The sequence below is a fragment of the Urtica dioica genome, chromosome 11 (genome assembly GCF_054948205.1).
Source record: "Urtica dioica subsp. dioica isolate 48M chromosome 11, U.dioica_male_clone48M_v1_H2, whole genome shotgun sequence".
Taxonomy (NCBI): domain Eukaryota; kingdom Viridiplantae; phylum Streptophyta; class Magnoliopsida; order Rosales; family Urticaceae; genus Urtica; species Urtica dioica.
Genome location: NC_142766.1, coordinates 21624545 through 21647670, shown reverse-complemented (window position 1 = coordinate 21647670; position 23126 = coordinate 21624545). Strand labels below are relative to the sequence as shown.

At 39.3% G+C, this 23126-nt stretch overlaps 5 protein-coding genes across 5 annotated transcripts; 2 read left to right on the top strand and 3 right to left on the bottom strand.

Moving 5' to 3' along the window:
• Nucleotides 1-6271: 6271 nt before the first annotated feature.
• On the top strand, nucleotides 6272-7871 carry LOC149382370 (rubisco accumulation factor 1.1, chloroplastic-like). The gene has a single exon (XM_089600866.1). It carries the CDS (start codon nucleotides 6329-6331, stop codon nucleotides 7643-7645), a length of 1317 nt encoding a protein of 438 aa, XP_089456992.1. The 5' UTR covers nucleotides 6272-6328; the 3' UTR covers nucleotides 7646-7871.
• Nucleotides 7872-7915: 44 nt separating this feature from the next.
• Nucleotides 7916-9456, bottom strand: LOC149382369 (1-aminocyclopropane-1-carboxylate oxidase homolog 1-like). Its single transcript, XM_089600867.1, has 3 exons — nucleotides 8864-9456; nucleotides 8284-8605; nucleotides 7916-8189 (listed from the first exon to the last, which is right to left on the bottom strand). Exons 1-3 carry the CDS (start codon nucleotides 9406-9408, stop codon nucleotides 7941-7943), a joined length of 1116 nt encoding a protein of 371 aa, XP_089456993.1. The 5' UTR covers nucleotides 9409-9456; the 3' UTR covers nucleotides 7916-7940.
• A 6477-nt stretch (nucleotides 9457-15933) lies between these two features.
• On the bottom strand, nucleotides 15934-17691 carry LOC149382368 (1-aminocyclopropane-1-carboxylate oxidase homolog 1-like). Its single transcript, XM_089630086.1, has 3 exons — nucleotides 17056-17691; nucleotides 16299-16620; nucleotides 15934-16220 (listed from the first exon to the last, which is right to left on the bottom strand). Exons 1-3 carry the CDS (start codon nucleotides 17601-17603, stop codon nucleotides 15972-15974), a joined length of 1119 nt encoding a protein of 372 aa, XP_089486212.1. The 5' UTR covers nucleotides 17604-17691; the 3' UTR covers nucleotides 15934-15971.
• Nucleotides 17692-18789: 1098 nt separating this feature from the next.
• Nucleotides 18790-20813, top strand: LOC149382367 (patatin-like protein 5; the record flags this gene model as incomplete). Its single annotated transcript, XM_089601486.1, has 7 exons — nucleotides 18790-18942; nucleotides 19030-19232; nucleotides 19311-19575; nucleotides 19803-19961; nucleotides 20046-20333; nucleotides 20418-20593; nucleotides 20657-20813. Coding segments are annotated over 7 exons (1305 nt in total), but the record flags the coding sequence as incomplete, so codon positions are not given.
• LOC149382366 (1-aminocyclopropane-1-carboxylate oxidase homolog 11-like) lies at nucleotides 20811-22849 on the bottom strand. Its single transcript, XM_089630088.1, has 3 exons — nucleotides 22129-22849; nucleotides 21426-21747; nucleotides 20811-21349 (listed from the first exon to the last, which is right to left on the bottom strand). Exons 1-3 carry the CDS (start codon nucleotides 22671-22673, stop codon nucleotides 21101-21103), a joined length of 1116 nt encoding a protein of 371 aa, XP_089486214.1. The 5' UTR covers nucleotides 22674-22849; the 3' UTR covers nucleotides 20811-21100.
• Between the last annotated feature and the right edge of the window lie 277 nt (nucleotides 22850-23126).

Here is a 23126-nt window from a genome sequence, read left to right as displayed (position 1 = left end):
AGTGTCAATAATTGGATATATATTTTGCCAATGTCTGATTTTAGATCGAGCCCGTACAGTTTGATTTAAGATCGGATTGATCGTATATGGATCAAATTATAGTAGAATCTCATGTTCTAACTCGACGCTCAATATTAGTCCAATAAACAAAGTGAAGTGAAGGGTCTAAGACTCGTCTCGAAAGTAAGAGAAATAAAGTGTGTAGCGAGAGAAAGTAAAATAAAAGAGAGAGCCACAATATTGCTAAATTGAGAGAACTTATCTGTGCTTTGATGGAGACATGGTATTTTTAGAAAATACCAAGTATCTTTAGAGTGCAAAATAGGCCTTGAGAGTATCATAGGCCAAGGGTGGGAAAAAAATTGAGGACACAAGGGGAGAGCCAGCCATTGATGTGCGATGCTAACCCTAGGCGTGTAGGAATTGATGTGAGAAATCAGTGCAAATAGAAAGAAAAGCGTAGGGCAAATTTTATATATATATATATATATATATATATACATATACAAATATAATAATTTGGAATTAATTGATTATAATAAGGGTGCAGTAAATTATATATAGTCATATGAAAATTCAAGTTTCGCCATATAATCAATTTTTGATAAATTTTAAGTAAATAACCACGAGATTTTATTAATAAAGTCAGAAAAACGTTAATAGTTGTAATAATCGTTAATAATTGTAAATAAACCATCTGACTCTAAGGATATAAATGGAATGCTAAAAATGTTTAAGCAATACCACATCACCATAATAGCTATTTACTTAAAATTTACAAAAATTAACTATATATCTAGCAAATCTTCAAATTTTGGTGGCTTACTTACTTAATATCTTACTATTTTGTTATAATAATAGTCAATGATTTAAGTTCTTCTAGCAAAATAGTTAATGTTTTTTTTAATTTTTTTAATTTTTTTTGTAAAATAGTGAAAGTACAACCGTATCTATAAAAATATTAGTACAATCAATAAAAGTATTGGTACAGTTAATAAAAATATTATTGACAAATATATATATATATATATATATATATATATATTTATATATAATATATTTATCGCATATATAAATGTGTAACGTGGACAAAGATTAATTGACACAATATTTGCAATATTTTTTAAAGTTGAACAATTTTGTCAAATTTAGAAATATCTTGTCTACTTTACAAACTTATTAATTTGCTATTTAACTCAAACACTCAAAATTTATAGTGGGTGCTTGATGGAAAAAAGGGTTCAAAATTGAAAATAGAACCACAAAAATGTTAGATACACTAGAAAGTCTTTTAGAAAGAAAATAATAGACAAAAATATATAAATAGAAAGCATATATAGTATCAGCATAGACGAAAATTTATTAATTTTTGGTTATTTGAATTGAAGTTACAAATAATAGGTAATATACAATTTAATAAATTAAAATAATTTATTGCTCATGGTGATTTTTTGCTCATATGCGTAAATTCACTAAAATATGATATTCGAAGTCTTTCCTCGAAACAAGAACCCCGATTTGGGGGGGTATGAAATCTCCTCCCTCTCTCCCAGCAACAGAGGTTCTTGATCAATATCGTCGTTGGAGGTCCTATGTCTCATAGATGGACGCTCCATCGTTGGGGTTGGCCAAGTCTTAACCATAAACGAGAAATGTGTCTCGAATTTAGTCATACACGCTGCTTGGCCAAGTTGAGTTAATTTTGGCCTTGACACGATTGAGCGGATCACAAAGGCCTTGGTGTGCAGCCCTTATCACGAACGAGCTTCGACAATGGTTGAATATGACGGAGCTGGCCAGCTATGCCTAAGGCGAGATAAGCCATCGCTTAGTTTTTTACATTACCTGATTTTTTAATTCTTGCTAATGGTCTCTTAATATAGATTGGGTCGACCCTGAACTCTGATGAAGGTGGTTAGTCAAATTGAGTGATGATTGACCATCATTCCAAGACATATATGTTGGAGACGAATCACCTTGATTTGGTCACGTCTCACCCGTTAGAATTTACATTACAGTAAAAAAAAAGATATATCAAGAATTGGTATTAGTAGAAAATAGCTTTTTTTAAGCTCTTAATCAATAATTTAAACTTGAGAATTGGTCATGCAGCATAATGCATTGTCATTTAGAAATCATTATCATCTATTGTTTCGGTCCATGTTCAAGACTTGAACTTTGACCATATCACACGAAACAGAAACAACATGATTAGGATATATATCCACTCAGCGAATACCAACTTACATAAGTGGTTCAGTTTCAATTATTCTCCAAGATGTACAAACAATGCGTTACAGACTATGTGTATATATATATATATATATATATATATATATATATATATATATATATTCTTATGTAGTAATTCCAAAAAGGTAGTCAATATATACATAAATAATTGCATGAATGATTATGGGTGGTATGTGATGGTTAATTATAATAATCAGACATTTCATAATTATACTCAACAGACACGAACTAATATAAGTAGTTGAATATTAATCAGAGTCCATTAAATAAAAAACAACATTTACAATTTGACATAATTAAATAATCAACGTTTCGTAAATCTTAAATAAATAACCATTTTTATATATTTACATACGTAAATTTTAAGTAAATAATCACTCTTATTTATTAGACCACGTCATTTTTATAGTTATTTATCTAAGATTTACGAAATATTAGTTATATAATAATTTCAAACGTTTTAATTAATTATTTACCTAATTTTTTGATGCACCACGATGTATGACAGTGCAGCAGAGACTGTACGTACGTATATACATAGTCTTATATATTTCCTAAAGGCAGTCAGTATATTCATAAAAAAAATGCATGAAAGATTACAGGTGGTATATGATGGTTGCCATTATAATAATCGAGGGTTAGCGTGTGTCCTTATAGGCGGATAAAGATAAAATGAAACGATTACGGGTAAAATAATTGTGGAAGATTTTACAAAGTAGTCTTCGAAATTTCTAAGGAATAAAGGGTTGGTCAAAGTCAAACACACGAGGTAATGACTAATGTGAAAAATTGTTGAAGTGGGAACCTCTTTAATTCGTTTACGGTTCACTTCATACACTTACTCAGTCACTTTAACCGGCATCAATAATGTGCATGGATTTGTGCTCTTTTTGGCAGGTGAAATTTCTTTTGATTTTTTTAGCGCAAGAAGGTAATGTTGAAGTTTGAATACCAAAAAGATATTTATTATTTTTCTACAATGATTTGAAAAGAGGACCGGTAAAGCGGGCTTTGTTGGACAGCACGTGGCAGGAGATTTTCTGGTGGAGTGGAGTGTTATAATCTGTGACAGTAGAGAGACAAATTGACATGTATATAGAAACAAATCAATACAAAAAATAACAGAGTTTTTCATACATATATAAATGTTAAACATAAACATATAAAAGATTATAATTTATAATTTCCTCCTCATTACATTAACAAAAACAACAAATAATATAATGTCAATGTATACTCAGTACTATAATAATTTAATGAAAATTCAAGTAGCATACATGCATTTGATGTTGTTTCATTCAGAGTTGATGATATAAATATATATAAAAATTGATGAGCATGTCGCATATCTTACTAATAAAGTATATCAGAAAAAGTTTTTCAAAAAAAAAAAAAAAAAAAAAAAAAGTATATCAGAAAAATAAAAGTATACGATTGTTTATTGGTTGTTTCGGATAAAATGCTTGCCAATGGATAAAATGAAAAAAATTGGCAGACAATTTAGATCCAAAATACAATAAAAAGACCCACAATCTAGTTAAAACGGTGTAGCTCTCTAGAAATTTAAAAAGCGGAGCGTGTAATTAATTGGCGTTTTAAAAAGGATAAAAAAGGAAAGAACATGTAGTGTATACCAAAATATTCAAAAATAAACTATAGGAAATAGCTAAAATTCTCAATTAAAATTATATTATATATATATATATATATTCAAATATTAAAAAGACAGTTCAATTTATGCGTACGTCTTAATAGTATGAGATGTGTGTCTTGCTTTAATTTGAATTATTTCTTAGGGTTTAGAGAATTTGATTATAATTTTAACTTAATTAGGGAGCTTAAATAAGCATATCGCATTTAAAGCAGAGTTTTTTTTTGGTTAAATTCCAATTTCCAAACAATGTTGAAGTATATATGTGATCATATAATTTTGTAACTTAGCAACTTCGTTAGTTCAATATATCTCGGTGAAGAAAAAACTAATAGTTTGATATATAGGGCAAAATAAAGAGACCGGGGACTAATAAAAAAGACCATTTCACACTAATTTAATTTGGCGCAGCCCCTTGCTTTAGGGTCGGAAATCATTTTGATTTCGGAATTAATATATTTTAGTTATACTAAACACATGTTTCAAATTCTATTTAACTTACTAGACAAGATGTACTATTTGATTTGGCTTTAACTCACCGGAGCAAAAGAAGAACTGATCTTCATTACAACACATAAGGTTCATGAACTTAGCTTTACAGATATACGATCGAAGTTAGTTTGTTATCTAGTGAATATGTAAAAAAAAAAAAAAAAAAAGCAGCGTAAAAGTTTGACTTCCAAAATCCAGTTCATCTCTTTTGGTCTGAAAGTTTTGTCAAACCTCGTGCTAGAGGAGTACTATTGATTGAGATATTTTTGGACTAGATATGTTTTATGTTTACGATTGGATATTTATAATTTTTTTTATCATACTGATCTAAATTAGGATGGCGGGAATTTAGGCCAACGAGCAACACACTTTTCGAATTACAGTGATTTATTTTTTAAAGAGGTACATTGTATATATTAGCCGTGACTCAAACCTATATCTGAATATATCGGGTGAATTGATGTAATCACCACTTTGGATACTGCATTTAGTGATAATTACGTTGAGTCAAGATGCAAAAACACAATGAACACAAATGATTCTGATATATAATATAATTTTGTACATGTTTTTTCTACTATAAATACGATTACAATTATATGACATACATGTTAGTATTCTTTGACATAAATAAATATCTTAGTTATAGTATCATTTTGCACCCCTGAAATGAAGTATATTGCATAATAAGATGTACCTAATCACCGGCCTCTAAAAGTTGATAAGTAATATGAAGTGTGAAAATAACAAAAAAAAATTAAAAACAATGCTTGGGGAGAGAGGGTCGACTGAAATGAGTCAAAATTCTCCAAAACCAAAGTTATATGGAGAAGAACAAAATGGTTGGTGCAGATGACGCAATGGTTCATTGGCGTAAAACCAAAATCCAACTATATATATATATATATATATATATCTTTTTAGTCTCTTTATGTTATACAATATTAATGCATTAGACATATTATTATCTATATTAATGCAATTATAAAGGGAGCGTTAAATAAGTATATGGTTAAAGATGCTTTTAAACCTCCATAACTACCTCCATAAAATAAGTAAAAGCATTAGACATATTTTTAGTCTCTGAATGCATCGAATTTTTAAACCTCCATAACTACCTCTTTATTATTTTTTTTAGATGATTTTACAATGAAATTGTAAACATCAAAAATATATATACATATTATATATATATATAATATATACATATTATATATATATATATATATTTATATATGAAAAGAAAAGGTAATCATAAAGAACAAAGAAAAAAATATAAAGAGATAGAAGAATCTATAGAATAAAAAAATAAAATAAATATTCAAAATTTAAGTCACCAAAAATTAGAGATGTGTTAAATAATCAATATTTTGTAATTTTAAATAAATAATCATTCTAGTGATGTGTTATTGTTTGGAAATTTTTACTCATTTATGCTCTTGGAGTCTAGTGTCTTAAAGGTGTGGGGTTCCATCTAAAACCAAGCTTTAGATGGAACCCCACACCTTTAAGATAGTGGCTTATTTACAATTATTAACGATTATTTACAATTATTAACTTTTTTTTTTTTTTACTTTTTTAATATAAATTTCGTAATTATTTACTTAAAATTTATCAAAAATTATTTATACGAAAAAATTTAAGTTTTTTTTTATTTTTTATTTTTTATGACTATAGCCCTAAATTATTTGAGAGATTAAGTTTGAAAAAACTTTGATGTCGTTAGTTAAAAAAAAAAATGGTGTCGTTTCTATAAAATTACGGGCCCGAGGAGAGAGTCTTATTTGAAATCATTATGGGCCTAGCGAGCCTAGACGAAAGCCCAATCCACCATTACAAACCCGTCAACAGTTATACACAGAAGAGAGCGAAGTGAGAGATAAGGCTCGTCTTCTTCTTCTTCCTCACAGGTTTCATCTTCGAGCAGCGACAATGCTGTCATCTCTGAGCTTAAACGCCCTGAGACTCACTCGCTTCCCTCACACTCACTCCAAAACCTCCCAAACGCCCAGGCTCAGACCAATCTCCGCCTCGCTGTTCGACCAGAAGAAGAAAAACCCCGACTCGCTCATACCAGCGTCACCAGGCCCGTCGCCGCAGCTCTACCAGCCCTTCCGGCCACCGCCGTCGCCTCTTCCGCCGCAATTCCGCGACCTCGACGTCAACGGCCGACTCGAAGTCCTCTCTAACCGGCTCGGCCGCTGGTTCGAGTACGCGCCGCTGATTCCCACACTAATCCAAGAAGGCTTCGCTCCTCCGGCGCTGGAGGAGGTCACCGGAATCTCCGGCGTCGAGCAGAACCGCCTCGTCGTCGGCGCTCAGGTCCGCGACTCGCTAATCGCCTCCGGCACCGACTCCTCCGTGATCGCCGCCTTCGACCTGGGCGGCGCCGAGCTCCTCTACGAGATCCGACTCCTGAGCGCTCAGCAACGCTCCGCCGCGGCGTCGTTCATGGTCTCCCGAGGAATGGACGGCAAGGCGGCCATGGAGCTAGCTCGCGCCATGAAGGATTTTCCCCGCCGGAAAGGGGATAAAGGCTGGGAGAGCTTCAACTACACTCTCCCCGGAGATTGCCTGGCTTTCATGTACTTCCGGCAGGGAAAAGAGCACAAGAACCCGTCGGAGCAGAGGACGCTGGCGATGGAGCAGGCTCTGGCCGTGGCGGAGAGCGAGGCCGCGAAGACGAGAGTCTCAGAGGAGCTGAGCTCCGGCGAGTCCGCCGCGGAAGAGGCCGAGATCGAGGGAGTGAAGGTCCCGGTGGTGAGGCTGAAGATGGGAGAGATCGCCGAGGCCACGAAAGTGGTGGTTCTTCCGGTGGCTAAAGCTTCCGAGGGGTCGAAGCCGGTGAGAGACGCCCCGAGAGATTGCCGGAGCGACGGAGAGTTCGGAGTCGTGGCGGCGGAGAAGCCGTGGGACAGGTGGGTGGTGCTTCCCGCGTGGGCCCCGCTCGCCGGATTCTTGGGCGGCGTTGCGGTGGCGTTCGGGGACGCGAGGGCTTTGCCGTGGACGGCGAACCGGTGGTACAAGGAAGAGCCGATTCTTGTGGTGGCCGATCGGGAAAGGACCGCCGTGGAAGGAGACGATGGGTTCTATCTAATTGAGGAAAGTGGCAGCGGGTTGAGAGTCGACAGAGGGTCGGCTCTCAGGGCCGCCGGAGTCGGAGAAGCTCTCGGAATGGTGGTTCTGGTGGTGAGGCCGCCCAAGGACGAGGGCGATGATGACGCCATGAACGACGAGGATTGGGACTGAGTCGAGAGTTTTTCGAGAGTGAGTTCATACACACACCACCATCAACAGGTGATTTTGTTGTTTAGAGCTTGTAGTTTGTATGAGGTTTTGCATTTGAAGGGCTATATGATTTGTACACACCCTCCCCTTTTATTTTTATTTTTTTGTATAATTGGAATGAACACATGTAGTGTATTGTGTATTTGTAATTCTCTTGCAATAAGATTAAATATAATGTTCCGTTTGACTTCAGTACAAAATTGATACAAGGGAAATGGCAGGACAAGAAAGAGTGGGTTTTTTTTTTGTGTGTGTGTCACAGCCTGAGGAGTCGAAGAGCAGAGGCGCCGAGCGGGAGAGCGTGGAAGGACTCGAGAAAGTCCTTGACCAAAGTGCCCTTGAACACAGCCGGTCTATCCTCCGTCACAAGCTCTTCGATAGGAGCGAAAACTCGGTTTGAGCCTTGAAGATGTGTAGAAAAGAAGCACGCCACCGACACTCTCGTGCTTGTCGAATTAGCCGCCACTCGGTGCTCGACGCTCTTGAACACGTCGTTGGAGACAAGCTGTGCGAAGACAGTTTACCCAAATAATAGAGTCAAACGACTGATCTAAACTCAAATCTAGTGTCCGAGCAGTTTTTTTTTTTTTTTTTTTTACCTGTAAGAGGTCTCCGACATTGATCACCAAAGCTCCATTGAGAGGAGGGACGTTGATCCAACGGTTCTGGTGAAGAACTTGGAGACCACCGGTTTGATCCTGCAAAAGCACGGTGAGGAAATCGGGGTCGGTGTGGCTGGCGTGCCCTAGAGTCCGATCGGGTTCGGGGCAAGCCGGGTAGTAGTGACACACCAGCGATTGGCCTTCTAAGCAACCAATACCTTCCAAGTGATTAGGCTCGAGCCCGAGCGCCTGCGACACCAACCCGAAGAGTGACCGACCGAATTCCTTAACCTCCTCTGTGTATCGAAACATTATATCTCTGCAACATTACACGAATCATCATTGAAACATTATATCTCTGCAACATTACACGAATCATCATTGCGTAGAGTTTTTGGTTTCTTGTATTACAAGAAACATATTAATATTAAAGTCATTTGACACGGAGATAAATAATCAGGCTTTAGTCATTTTTCTTACTGTGCAATCCTAAAGATGCTGGCTTTTCGAACTTCATTAATTTGTGCCAGGCTATTAGCTCTGCATTACTTTGTGGATATTGCTGGCAATATATTACCTGCAAGATTGAGGAAGTTCTTGGGGTTGTGGCGGTTCAGGAGTCATAGAGCAGAATAGGGTGTCCCTCCAGCTGGCAGATCTTGATCGGTAAAGATCGAAGTTGCTGTTCAGTCTGACTTTCCTCATCATGTCGCGCGAATAGAGCTCAGCTTTCGTTTCGTACGGTTCCTCGTGAAACCCTCTCACTCCTTCGAGAATCTCGTCCAGCGTTTCCTGAGCAACGCCGTGGTTGGTTACCTGGAAGAAACCCCATGTCTCGCAAGCGAGTTTTATGTCTTCGACGGCTTGATTTCGACGCAGATGATCGGTGTGGATGGCTCTCAGGTCGACTGTCGGGACGTGGATTTCGGCGATTGGGTGGTTCTTCTGATGAGGAATAGAAGATAGCTCTTCCGGTGGGGCGTGGAAGATCTGAGGGAGCTTTGTGATTCCGGCGTCAACGAGCCCTTTCACGCCGGCTTTTGTGCCGTCGAACTCTTTCAATGCTTTGGCTCTGTCAAAGCTCTCATTACAGGTTTCTGAAACAAGTGAATTGGAGTCCATGCTCACTAAGAATCTACTTTTTGTAAGAACCTCTCTCAGAGCGTCAATGGTTCCAAGAATAACGAGTTATTTTTATACTTATTTGAATGAATTCGTAGAAAGAAACAAAAATAAATAAACAAAAGCAAACAAGATCCGACAGCAGTATCAGCAAGATTCCACCTAGTAGAACTTAAAATAATTGGGTATGGTGACAAAACCTAACTTGTTGATATTCCATTAGTCAGTTTAAAGAAGAAAAATAAATTTACCTTACACAATATTTAACGTCGTAAGAGTGGCCCCAAGCTATAAAGATTTTTTTTTTGGCCCAAGGCCAACCTTTCCACTCTGGCTTAACAATTTGAAATTACCTATAATACCCTTTTTCAAACTTAATCTCTCAAATAATCTCACCAATTTATTTATTCTATAATTTTTATACAATATTATTCTCGCTGTTTAAGATTTTATTTAACTTATTATTTTTATGCTTTACAGTGGAGCCGGTTCTGATGTGTTAGGGATATACATTAGAATTAATCAAAACAGAAGGGTAAAAATGAAGCAAATCACAACACATGCAATGAATTCCTGCACAAGTAATGAAGAACGTTAATGGCGCCAATACCAGAAAACAATAAATGTAAGGTTATTGTTGATGTTAGTTGTACCTGACCGTGGTTAGGTTGTTAGCGGTTAGTGCTTTTGTTTCTCTTTTGTAAGGCTAAGCTTAATCATGGTTTATTAATGGTTAAGTTAGTTGTTAGTTCTGAGGAGTTTGAAAAAGGAGAGTGTATATATATAAAGCACTGTGCTAACGGTAATATTGACACACAGTCGCATAAAGAAAAGAATTGAGAGAGAGATAGTCTGAGAGGTCGAGCGAGAGAGTTGGGAAAATTCTTGGGTAGTTCTTCATCTTCTTCTTCTCCAATTCTTAGGTGGTGTTTCTCGGATTGTGAGATCACCGGGTGAGCGATTGAAAGGGTTTCTTTGATCATAGTGCATAACGAATTCCGAGAGGGGAATTCCGGGGATTAGGTCTATTTGACTGAACCTCGTAAACAAACTTGCTGTGTTCTTGTTTCTGCGTGATTTGGGCAAAAGGAAAAAACTCAACAAGTGGTATCAGAGCCTGGTCGGCATTCGCTCAAGAATCACACCTCGTGAAATCAAGATTGAATCAAGCTGGCGGACTCGAAGCTGAAATCAGATCCGGTCAAAGAAGAATCTGAAGATCAAAGAAACACGGATAAAGAAGATTCAAGAGCCATTCAGAGTCGTCGGATCGGCGAAATCCAACTGTTCTCAAATCCAATCCCGGCGAGCAGTATGAGAATCGACATCGACAAATTCGATGGCTCCGGCGACTATCGGATATGGCGGAGGAAAATAAAGGCGTTGCTCGCTCAACAACATCTCCTGAAGGCTATCGAGGAACCGATAATCTGGCCAGAAGAAACGACCGAGGATCAGAAGAATGAGATCCTCGAAACAGCGACAGGTACCCTGATTTTCACTCTCTCTGATTCCATTATTCGCCAGATCGATAGTGACGATACTCCTGCTAAAATTTGGAAGAGACTTGATGAACTCTTACAAGCAAAATCTTTGACTAACAAAATTTTTCTGAAAGAAAGACTTTTTGGTTTCAAAATGAACTCGTCCAAATCTTTAGAGGAGAATCTTGATGGTTTTAGAAGAATGACTATCGAATTAGCAAACTCTGGCGAAAAAGAATCTTTGAGCGAAGAAAATCAGGCCATTATTATTTTGAATTCTTTGTCTGACTCATATAAGGAAGTGAAATCTGCAATCAAGTATGGTCGTACACAAATTACACTCGATGAGGTTGTGTCTGCTCTGAGATCCAAGGAATTTGAGATGAAGTCAGAGAAGACCAACTCATCTAATGCAGAAATTCACTACGGTCAAGAAAGAAGTCAGAACAAGAACAATCCAAAAGCCAAGAAGGGAAAGTCCAGTAACAAGAGTCCGCAAAAGTCAACTAACAATGAAAACAAGGAGTCAAGAACCTGCTTCTACTGCAAGAAGGTTGGACACCTGAAAAAGGACTGCTTCAAATGGCAGAAGAACCAGAATGACAAAGCGAGCTCAAGTACCACCAATCAAGACTCAACCAACTATGGCAACGGCCGCGATAACGGAGAGGTTCTGCTGATCTCAAATGAAGGAGAGAAGAGCGATTGGATCTTGGATTCCGGTTGTACGTATCACATGACGCACAACAAGGAATATCTCTCGGATTTCAGAAGAGTTGATGGAGGCAAAGTGGTCCTCGGCAACAGTGAAACATGCTTGGTAGCAGGCATTGGGAATATCACTATAAAGATGTTCGATGGTTGCTGCAGAGTGCTAAAGAATGTCCGTCTAGTTCCTAGTCTAACTAGGAACTTGGTGTCTCTCGGAGTGCTAGATGACTCAGGCTACAGCAACAAGATCGAGTCAGGGACAATGAAGATCACCAAGGGAGCCAAGACATATATCAAGGGAGTCAAGATAGATGGCCTATACTATCTTATCGGAGAAACGATATCAGGCATAGCAGCACCGGCAATTGATTCCTCGGAGGACCAGAAAGCTGTCCTATGGCACAGGAGATTAGGACACATAAGCGACAAGGGTCTTCAGATCATGAAGGGAAATCAATACTTTGGCAAGGACAAATTGTCAAATCTTGAATTCTGCGAACATTGCGTGCTCGGCAAACATCACCGGTTGAAGTTCAAGCCGGGCAAACACTCATCCACACACATTCTCGAGTATATCCACTCCGATTTGTGGGGTCCTGAGAAGAATCCTACACATGGTGGTAACATTTATTTTCTTTCTCTTGTTGATGACTACTCTAGGAAAATGTGGGTTTACTTGCTTAAAAACAAGAGTGATGCTTTTGAAAATTTTAGAACTTGGAAAATTCTTGTTGAAAATCTAACGGATCGAAAGGTCAAGACCTTGAGGACTGACAATGGGTTGGAGTTTTGCAATGAGCTGTTTGACTCTTATTGTAAGGAAACAGGAATTCAAAGACATCACTCGGTGAGGCACACACCACAGCAGAACGGTGTAGCTGAGAGAATGAACCGGACATTGCTTGACAAATCAAGGTGCATGTTCATCAGCTCTGGACTACTGAAGAACTTCTGGGGAGAGGCTGTGATGACAGCGACCTATCTGGTAAATAGAAGTCCTTCAAGTGCCATAGCTTTCAAAACACCCGAAGAAGTATGGTCTGGTAAAATTCCTGATCTCTCTAACCTTAAGGTGTTCGGCTGTAGTGCTTATGCTCACCAGAAGGAAAGCAAGTTAGATCCTAGAGCAATAAAATGTGTTTTCTTGGGCTATCCATCGGGTACAAAAGGCTATAGGCTGTGGCTAAGAGGTGAAAAGGGTTTTAAGGTTATCAATAGTAGAGACGTTATCTTCAATGAAAATGATTTTCCTTGTCTTCAAAAATCTGGTGATATGTCTACTACTATGCCTGTGAGAACTAACTCTGCAGGGACTGTAGGAAAAGATATCACAGTGCAACAAGTACGTGGGTTATCTGATCAGGTGGAGCTAAGTTTGGACACTCAGCAGAATCAAGACAAGATAGAAGATGGAGCTGCTGACATTGACCCTCAAACACCAATGCCACCAGACGAGCCATCACCGGAAGATGGAAGCCAATCTCCTACGAGCTATCAACTAGTGAGAGACAGAGATCGAAGAGTGCACAAGCCTGTTGAGAGATATGGATTCTCAGCCTACACAGAGTTGATGGCTTATGCTTTTATGGCGGCTGTGGAAATCAACAAGACAGAGCCTGAGTCTTTTGCACAAGCCATGAAGTGTAAAGAGTCAAAACTGTGGAGATTGGCGATGAATGAAGAAATGGATTCCCTGCACAAGAACCAAACCTGGGAGGTAGTGAAGAGACCAAAAGACAAGTCTACAGTGGAATGCAAATGGATTTTTAAGATCAAAGAAGGAGCTATGGACAGTGATGCCGTGAGATACAAGGCACGCTTGGTAGCAAAAGGGTTCACTCAAAAGGAGGGGGTTGACTACAATGAGATATTCTCACCAGTGGTCAAATATAAGACCATTAGAGTGATGTTGTCTCTTGTAACTCAGTTCAACTTTGAGTTAGAACAAATGGACGTCAAAACTGCTTTTCTACACGGAGACTTAGATGAGGTTATATATATGGAACAACCTGAGGGGTATGAGGTTCAGAAGAAGAAAGACATGGTTTGTCTCCTCAAGAAGTCTCTCTATGGACTGAAGCAGTCTCCGAGGCAGTGGTACATTCGTTTTGACACGTTTATCACTGCTCAAGGCTTCTGTAGGAGCTACTATGACTCATGCCTTTATTTCAGAGGGTCAAGTCCTGTGGATGCAGAGTATCTATTACTTTATGTTGACGATATGCTGCTGATAAGTAAGGACAAACACAGGGTTGAAAAAATGAAGGAGTTACTCAGGTCTGAGTTCGATATGAAAGACCTTGGAGCTGCTGGAAAGATCTTAGGAATGAAGATCGAGAGGAATCGTGCAGAAAAGAGGCTTTTCTTAAATCAGCAAGGCTACCTTGAAAAGCTGATAGAGAAGTTTGGTGTCAGTCAAGCCAAGGTAAACAGTTTGCCATTGGGAAGCCAATTACAGCTGTCAAAGTCCCAGTGTCCGACAGATGCAGAGAGTCACAAATTCATGGCTGATAAACCTTACTCCAATGTTGTGGGTTCTATCATGTACGCTATGACTTTTACTCGTCCGGACTTGGCTTATGCCATTAGCTGTCTCAGCCGCTTCATGTCAAATCCTGGAAAGCTTCACTGGTTTGCTATTGTGGGTATGCTGAAATACATAGCAGGTTCAACTCGAACTGGTCTAATGTATTTTGGCAAGCCTGAGGAAGAAGTTAGTCTATGTGGATTTGTGGATTCTGACTATGCTGGAGACAAAGACACTCGAAGGTCAACCTCAGCCTATTACTTCCTGGTGTGTAATAATTGTGTGAGCTGGAGATCACAGCTTCAACCAGTGGTAACTCTCTCCACCACCGAGGCAGAGTACATCGCTTCTACAGAGGCCGTGAAAGAAGGGATTTGGCTACAAGGAATGTTAAGAGAGTTGAAGTTCTTCACTGGAAAGGCCACTGTATTTTCTGACAGTCAAAGTGCAATTCACTTATGCAAAAATCCAGTGTTTCACGACCGCACGAAACAGATAGAAGTGAAATATCATTTCATAAGGGACAAGGTGATGCAAGGTGTGGTGGAGATTCAGAAAGTGGGAACTGAAGAAAATCCGGCGGACTGTGGCACGAAGGTTCTTCCTCTGAGCAAGTTTAAGCACTGCTTGAAGTTGCTTGGGGTTCAAGCAAGAAGATAGAAGGTTGAGTGATGATCCTCTCGGAGCTCTGCACTATGGTTGGCGGTCAAGGAACAACTAAGGTGGAGTTTGTTGATGTTAGTTGTACCTGACCGTGGTTAGGTTGTTAGCGGTTAGTGCTTTTGTTTCTCTTTTGTAAGGCTAAGCTTAATCATGGTTTATTAATGGTTAAGTTAGTTGTTAGTTCTGAGGAGTTTGAAAAAGGAGAGTGTATATATATAAAGCACTGTGCTAACGGTAATATTGACACACAGTCGCATAAAGAAAAGAATTGAGAGAGAGATAGTCTGAGAGGTCGAGCGAGAGAGTTGGGAAAATTCTTGGGTAGTTCTTCATCTTCTTCTTCTCCAATTCTTAGGTGGTGTTTCTCGGATTGTGAGATCACCGGGTGAGCGATTGAAAGGGTTTCTTTGATCATAGTGCATAACGAATTCCGAGAGGGGAATTCCGGGGATTAGGTCTATTTGACTGAACCTCGTAAACAAACTTGCTGTGTTCTTGTTTCTGCGTGATTTGGGCAAAAGGAAAAAACTCAACAGTTATTTTAATCTTTGGTTCAGATTCAATTCATATCCTAATCCAAGTCACGGCGTGAGACCCTGTTTCTGAATCCACTATCAAGCAATCACCCAAGTTAGGTGAAGAGCAACTCTCTTCTTTATGTTTGTATACACGGTGGCTTCTGAACAATTCTCATAGCAAAAGTCTGTTTTCTTTCTCACTCAAGATCTCTCTCATTCCTCATTCTTAGTTATATGATTCTCAGCCTGATACAATATTGACTCAACTAATTACAATGACTCGAAGGTCCTTAAATACACAAGACTAACTAACGGTTTTAGTCAAACCGCGTGAGCTTGAAGTCTTTGACCTTCGTTTTCTGATGTAGCTCACTAGGTGACTTTTGTTGTTTAGAGCCTGTAGTTAAATGTTGTTGCTGTAGTATGAGGTTTTATATTTGCAGGGCTATATGATTTGTACACACCCTCCTTTTTTTTTTCTTTTTTTTTTTTTTTGTATAATCGGAACACATATATTGTATTGTATTTGTAATTCTCTTGGAATAAGGTGAAAAATAATCTCGTGTTTAAATTCAGTACAAAAGTCATACAAGGGAAATCGCAGGACAAGAAGGAGAGGGTGTTCTTTTGTTTTTTGTTTTTGTTTTTGTTTTGTGTGTGTCACAGCCTTAGGAGTTGAAGAGCAGAGACGCCGAGCGGGAGAGCGTGAAAGGAGTTGAGGAAGTCTTTGACCAAAGTGCCCCTGAACGCGGCCGGTCTCTCCTCCGTCACAAGCTCTTCGATCGGAGCATAAACTCGCTCGGATCCTTGAAGATAAGTTGAGAAGAAGCACGCCACAGTCACTCTCGTACCTGTCGAATTAGCTGTTACTCGGTGCTCGACGCTCTTGAACCTATCGTTGGAGACAAGCTGCACCGAAGAACGTTTCCCCAAATAAGATTCAAACAACCGATCTAAACTCAAATCTAATGTCCGAGCAGTTTTTACCTGTAAGAGGTCTCCGACATTGACCACCAAAGCTCCTTTGAGAGGAGGGACGTTGATCCAACGGTTCTGGTGAAGAACTTGGAGACCGCCGGTTTGATTCTGCAAAAGCACGGTGAGAAAGTGGGGGTCGGTGTGCCTGGCGAGCCCTAGTGTCCGATCGGGTTCAGGGCAAGCCGGGTAGTAGTTACACCCCAGTGATTGGCCTTCTAAGCAACCAATACCTTCCAAGTGATTAGGTTTGAGCCCGAGAGCCTCTGAAACCAGCTCGAACAAAGATCGACCGAATTCCTTAACCTCCTCCGTGTATCGAAACACTATATCTCTGCAACATCACACAAATCATCACCAACTATAAGAGTTTTTGGTTTCTTGTATTACAAGTAATCTGACTTTATAAATCTTGTTTTCATATTTTGCAATGGTCGGATTTTGCAATGATTCATATTTTTGTTTTAAAAAACAGTGAGATCGACGAAATTGAAAGAAATTTTACCGGATTTTAACTAGTTGACCCACGTTTTTTTTTGTCAAGCGCGAAAACGTATAGAACTATACGATATATTACAGATATTGTACAGAGACTCTTCAAAAAAGGGAAATCGACAACAATAATACCATTTGCTGGTCACTCACTAAAAATCAACCAAAACCCAAATATTGACACATCTAGTACCGAGTCGGTCACGAACTGCAATCAGTTCGTGACCAATGTGCAAAAAACCTTGATATCGCCTATATTTAAAAAGCACGGTATTACCTGCAAGATTGGGGTAGTTCTTGAGGTTGTGGCGGTTCAGGAGTCATGGAGCAGAACAGGGTGTCCTTCCAACTGGCGGATCTTGATTTGTAAAGATCGATGTTGCTGTTCAGCCGGACTTTCCTCGTCATGTCCCGCGTATAGAACTTGGATCTCGTTTCATACGGTTCCTCGTGAAACCCTCTCACTCCGTCGAGAATCTCGTCCAGCGTTTCCTGAGCGATGCCGTGGTTGGTCACCTGGAAGAAACCCCACGTCTCGCAAGCGAGTTTCATGGCTTCAACAGCTTGGTTTCGACGCAGAGGATCGGTGTGGACGGCTCCGAGGTCGACTGTCGGGACGTGGAAATCGGCGTTTGGGTGGTTCTTCCGAGGAGGAATAGAAGATAGCTCTTCCGGCGGGGTGTGGAAGATCTGAGGGAGCTTTGTGATTCCGGCGTCAACGAGCCCTTTCACGCCGGCTTTTGTGCCGTCGAACTCCTTCAGTGCTTTAGCTCTGTCAAAGCTCTCATTACAGGTTTCTGAAACAAGCTTTGAATTGGAGTCCATGCTCGCTAAAGATCTACTTTTTGTCAAAACCTCTCTTAGAACATTAATGGTTCTGTGAATGACGAGTTATTTTTATTCATGACTTGAATGGCTCCATTGAAAAAAAAAAAGAAAAAAAAAAAGAAAAAGAAAAGATTCCACCTATTAAAGGACAAGTAGATATCGGAAATGTATGGTGACAAAAACTAACTTGTCCCTTGAGAATATACTAACAAAAGTTGACACTTCATCGATTCTTTTTTATATCAATTTTTCCGTTTGTTCACCACCTCAGACTCCCAATACATATATACTTCACTTTTTTTTTTTTTTTTTTTTTCTGCTACCTAAAAAAAATATATATGTTCCAGACCGATTTTTATTCGTTCTTCAAGTAATTAGGGTCCAGTGATGTGAAAATCATTGCCATTCATTGACGTATTTACATATATACTTCACTTATTCTTTTTTTTTTTCTCCCTTTTCTGCGACCTAAATATATATATATATATATATATATATATATATATATATATATATATATATATTCCAGACCGATTTTTATTCGTTCTTCAAGTAATTAGGGTCCAGTCATGTGAAAATCATTGCCATTCATTGACGTATTTCTAAAAAAAAAATATAAATTACGAAAATGATGGAAAAAGTGTCAACTGATTACTAAGAATTCTCTCCTGGAAATAAAGGTCCCGATTTGTACCATTCGATCTTATCGGCGGAGGTTTCGGAATGAGCTCAGTGATCTTTCTTTCAAACTTAATCTCTCAAGTAACTTACTTACCTTTTGTATCCCATATATATGTATTTATTTTACCTTATTTTCTTTGTTGTGTTTACAGTTAGAATAAGAACGCTTGGTATATAGTCCATTGCCATTGTTATTATAGGAATAAATATTAGTGTGACATATACATAACTGAAAGCGCAAACACAACAAGCTTGAAAATGTGATAGTTACATGTCAGGACAAAAGGCAACAACAAACTCCATAAAAGCTCTGCAAAAGATCACGTAAACGAAAGCGAAACGTGGAAACTACCAGATGAGGAAACGGAAAAAAAGTTAAAGAAAAGATTCTACAACTATAAAAGCCCAATGCTAGGAAATAGGAACAGAAAAGGCAAATCCATTTCTAGCAGAGCTCAAGTTCAAAGTCTCTTTCCATATGGCAAACGGTGAGTTTGTCTAATTAACCCAAGTCATTCCATCTCAGTTCATAACAATATTCAGTGTTTCAGATGATACTGCAGAGAGGCTTGTTACGATTCTCAGTATCGACGGAGGCGGAGTCAGAGGCATAATTCCCGGAATAATCCTTCACTTTCTTGAATCCCAGCTCCAGGTTTCTGTCACTGATCATCTATTTTTTTAAAACATAATCTGCTAAAAAATTTCTTCACCGGTGTATTTTTGCATGGTAAAAAAGTAGAAACTGGACGGTGAAGATGCAAGGATCGCCGACTACTTTGACTTCATTGCCGGGACGAGCACCGGAGGATTAGTGACAGCGATGCTCACTGTCCCAGACGAAAATAACCGCCCTTTGTTTGCGGCTAAAGATATCAACGACTTTTATCTTCGAGAGAGCGTGCTTATATTTCCTCCGCAAAAGGCTCGAACAAGCCTCCTAAGGTAAGTCAATGCAAAGATCAACATTAGTATTTTTTTTTTTTTTGGGGTAGCTGAATCAAATTTTTTGATGTTTGGCAGGAATGATCCGCGTTGGTACAGCACGGTAGCGAAGTGGGTCGAGTCTATATGGAACTCCTATGGCCTACGAGCTTGCCAATCCGCTGAGGATTTCATCGAGACGGTCGAGAGAGAAGTGTTCAATCCGAAATACGACGGCGATTATCTCCACGACAAGATCAGGAAAATGGTCGGGGAGAAACGGATTCGAGAGAGTCTGACAAACGTCGTCATTCCTGCTTTCGACATCCGGCTTCTTCAGCCAGTCGTCTTTTCAACATTAAAGGTATAATTCAAATGCACCAAAAGACTTTGTAAGACATGTAAGGTTACGAGTTATTCCTCTAGTTAGCCAATTGGATTTGAGATGAAACACTTGATACTTAATATGGTATCTGAGCCCAACAACTCCAACTGTCCAAAAAAAATGAGAGAGAACAAAGAGATTCATGGGTTACTTATTAATCAGTAACATATAGGCCAAAAATGTATGATTAATCCGATTCTGATCAGGCTAAACGCGACGAGCTAGAAGATTCTTTGCTGTCAGACATCTGTATCGGCACATCGGCCGCTCCGTATTACCTTCCTCCGTTCTATTTCGAGAATAACTCATCGAAAGGGACAAAAAGTTTCAACCTCATCGATGGAGGCCTTGCAGCCAATAACCCGGTAACGTTTTTTTTTCCTGCTTCTTTATTTATTTATATTTCTTTGTATTTAAATTTAATTGGTGTTGCTTAATGTGATTTTCAGACACTGGTCGCGGTTCGCGAGGTTATGAAGGAAAATGGTTGGTCTCTCGAAACTGTGGGCCGAAGAAATCTTCTCGTCCTTTCCCTCGGGACTGGCTCGTCGAAGAGGGACGAGAATTTAGAGGTCGGAGATGGAAAATCTTGGGGAATCTACAAGTGGTTTGTGGGCCCAGAAGGGACTACGCCGTTGATGGACGTTGTCCTCACCGCGATGGATGATATGGTTGACTTTTACATGTCTGTTTTCTTTGAATCATCTTCATTCAGGGACAATTATCTTCGGATTCAGGTACTATACATTTTTTACAGCATAGCTATGGTCAAGTTGAAATTTATTGGAGGAGTCTTGATTCCGAATTCCAAATGTGATTAGGTTGATACCTTGAAGTACACGGAAGCATCAACGGACAACTCGAAGAGAGAGAATTTAGAGAATCTGGTGAAGATTGGTCACGAGCTCTTGAAGAAGCCTGTCGCGTCGGTGAATCTGGAAACCGGTCTTTGTGAACCGGTTCACGGCAGAGGAACTTATGAAGAAGCGCTTGTCAAGTAAGAACATCAACATTTTTTTTTTTTTTTTGCTTGTTTTTACAAGATTTTCTTGTGCCGCAGGTTTGCAATACGACTGTCTGATGAAAAAAAGCGCCGCGGCTCTGATTCTCTTGAATCCTGAAAATTTTGATACTGCCTCATCAATGTAATTCTCTTGAATCATGGTATCCTTGCAAGTCTTGTAACTGAGAAGATGATTATTATCAAAAGAAAATTTTCCATCAAGAACATTATTTTATTTAAAACAACACATGAATATATCTTTTAAATCAAACACAAACTTCAGATAATGTCTACATAAATCAATTCAAGGCTTTATAAAATTCTCAAGAACATATGGTCAAGAGAAGATTGTCCAAGTGCGAGTGAAAAGAAGGAATCGATGAAACACGGTTGGGCTGTTTACAAAGAGATGTTGACAGAAGAGATGTCAAAATCAAATCAACATCTATGAAATTCTCAAGATCATCACATCATGGTTTTAGAGTTCAGACAAAATCGGGGTTACAGCCTTAGGAGGTCAAGAGGAGATTCTCCGAGTGCGAGTGAATTGAAGGAATCGTAGAAATCTGCTGTCAACGTGTCTTTAAACACAGATGGGCTCTCATCGGTCAACAGCTCTTTGATAGGACCATAAACCCTGTCATTCCCTCGAATCTGCGGCGTAAAGAAACAAGCCACTGAGATTCTCGAACACACCGATTTAGCCACTACTCTGTGCTTAACGCTTTTGAACTTGTCGTTAGACGCGAGCTGCAACATTAACAAGACCGATCAATCATTCATTCATTTAGGCATTCATCAGAACGAACAATAGTTTAGCACGTACTTGCAAGAGGTCTCCAACGTTGACCACCAAAGCTCCTTCGAGAGGAGAGACGTCGATCCAGTGGTTCCGGTGAAGGACTTGGAGACCCCCGGCCTGATCTTGTAAAAGCACGGTGAGAAAGTCGGGGTCGGTGTGGCTGGAGTGACCGAGAGTTTGGTCTGGCTCGGGGCACGGGGGATAGTAATGGCAAATGAACGACCGTTGTTTCTCACACTCTATGCCTTCCAAGCAATTTGGATCGAGCCCCAATGCCTCCGACACAAGCCCAAACAGAGACTGTCCCAACTTGCGAATCTCCTCTGCGTACCGCGGCATTATATCTCTGCCTCTCCAAATAATTCATGTCAAAACCGACATTTTGTGGACAAAAATTATATTGTGTGACTATCTAGTCGATGGAATTTTGAGATTTTCATGCATATCTGGTAGCCCTAGTTTTTCTTTATCAATACTCCTATGCGCCGATGTTCTTAGTAGAGTGCGAGTGAAAACTGCAGCGGTAAAAGTGGATGTAGATTATCTCATTGAGAGAATTTATGTGTGTGATTTTGTTCTTCGTATTTTAATTGCTTTCTTGTTAGATTGTATTTGGGGTTCAAATCCTAATATTATCCTCGAAATACTAATTTAGTGACAAAAATATCCCTGTTATGCTGTGAAATAAGATAATACCATTATATTGAGGCGAAACTAATAATAGAACCTGCATGAGAGTGGGAATTCATGGGGCTGAGGCGGGACCGGAGCCATGGAGAAGAGCAAGGTGTCCCTCCAACTTGCGGTTTTGGACTCGTAAAGATCGATGTTGCTGTGGAAACGCACTTTCCTCGTCATGTCGCGTGAATAGAACTCGGCTTTTGTCTCATTCGGCTCCTCGTGAAACCCTCTGACTCCTTCGAGAATCTCGTCCAGCGTTTCTTGAGCGACGCCGTGATTTGTCACCTGAAAGAAACCCCACACCTCGCAGGCGTGTTTGATGGCTTCGACGGCTTGGGTTCGACACGGAGGATTGCTGTGGACAGCTCCGAGGTCAATTGTTGGGATGTGGAAATCGGCGTTTGGGTTTTTCTTCTGAGACAGAGAAGATAGCTCTTCCGGTGGGATGTGGAAGATCCGAGGGAGCTTTGTTATCCCGGCCTCAACGAGCCCTTTCACACCGGCTTTTGAGCCATCGAACTCCTTCAATGCTTTGGCTCTGTCAAAGCTCTCATTATTGATCTCCAAAGCAAGCTCTGAATTGCACTCCATGATCACCTGCACAAACTCTGTGGCTCCAGTAGACAATTTTTATTGTCGTAGAAAAAAAAAATGAATTATGGCGATTCATTGCCAACCAATCACAGAGTTTTATAGTAATAAAACTGTTCTTGTGGCGAGTCATTGGCAACCAATCACAGAGTTTATCTGTTCTTGTGGCTCCATGACCTGTTGAGCTTTTTCTATTCAAATATTATTTTCATTTTTTATTATTATGTTATAGAAACAACTAATCACGTTTAATCAATTTCCAACTAATCACGTTTAATCAATTGCCAACACAATCTCTGAGCAAAAAAAAAAAAAAAAAAGAAAAAAAGTTTGCCAACACACTCAGAGAGTATTTTGTGTACTGACTCCATGAATTTATTGAACGTTTTTGGTTAAAATATTGTTTTTGATTTATCAAGGATATGGTGGACCAGGATTAGGTAAAGCATTGAA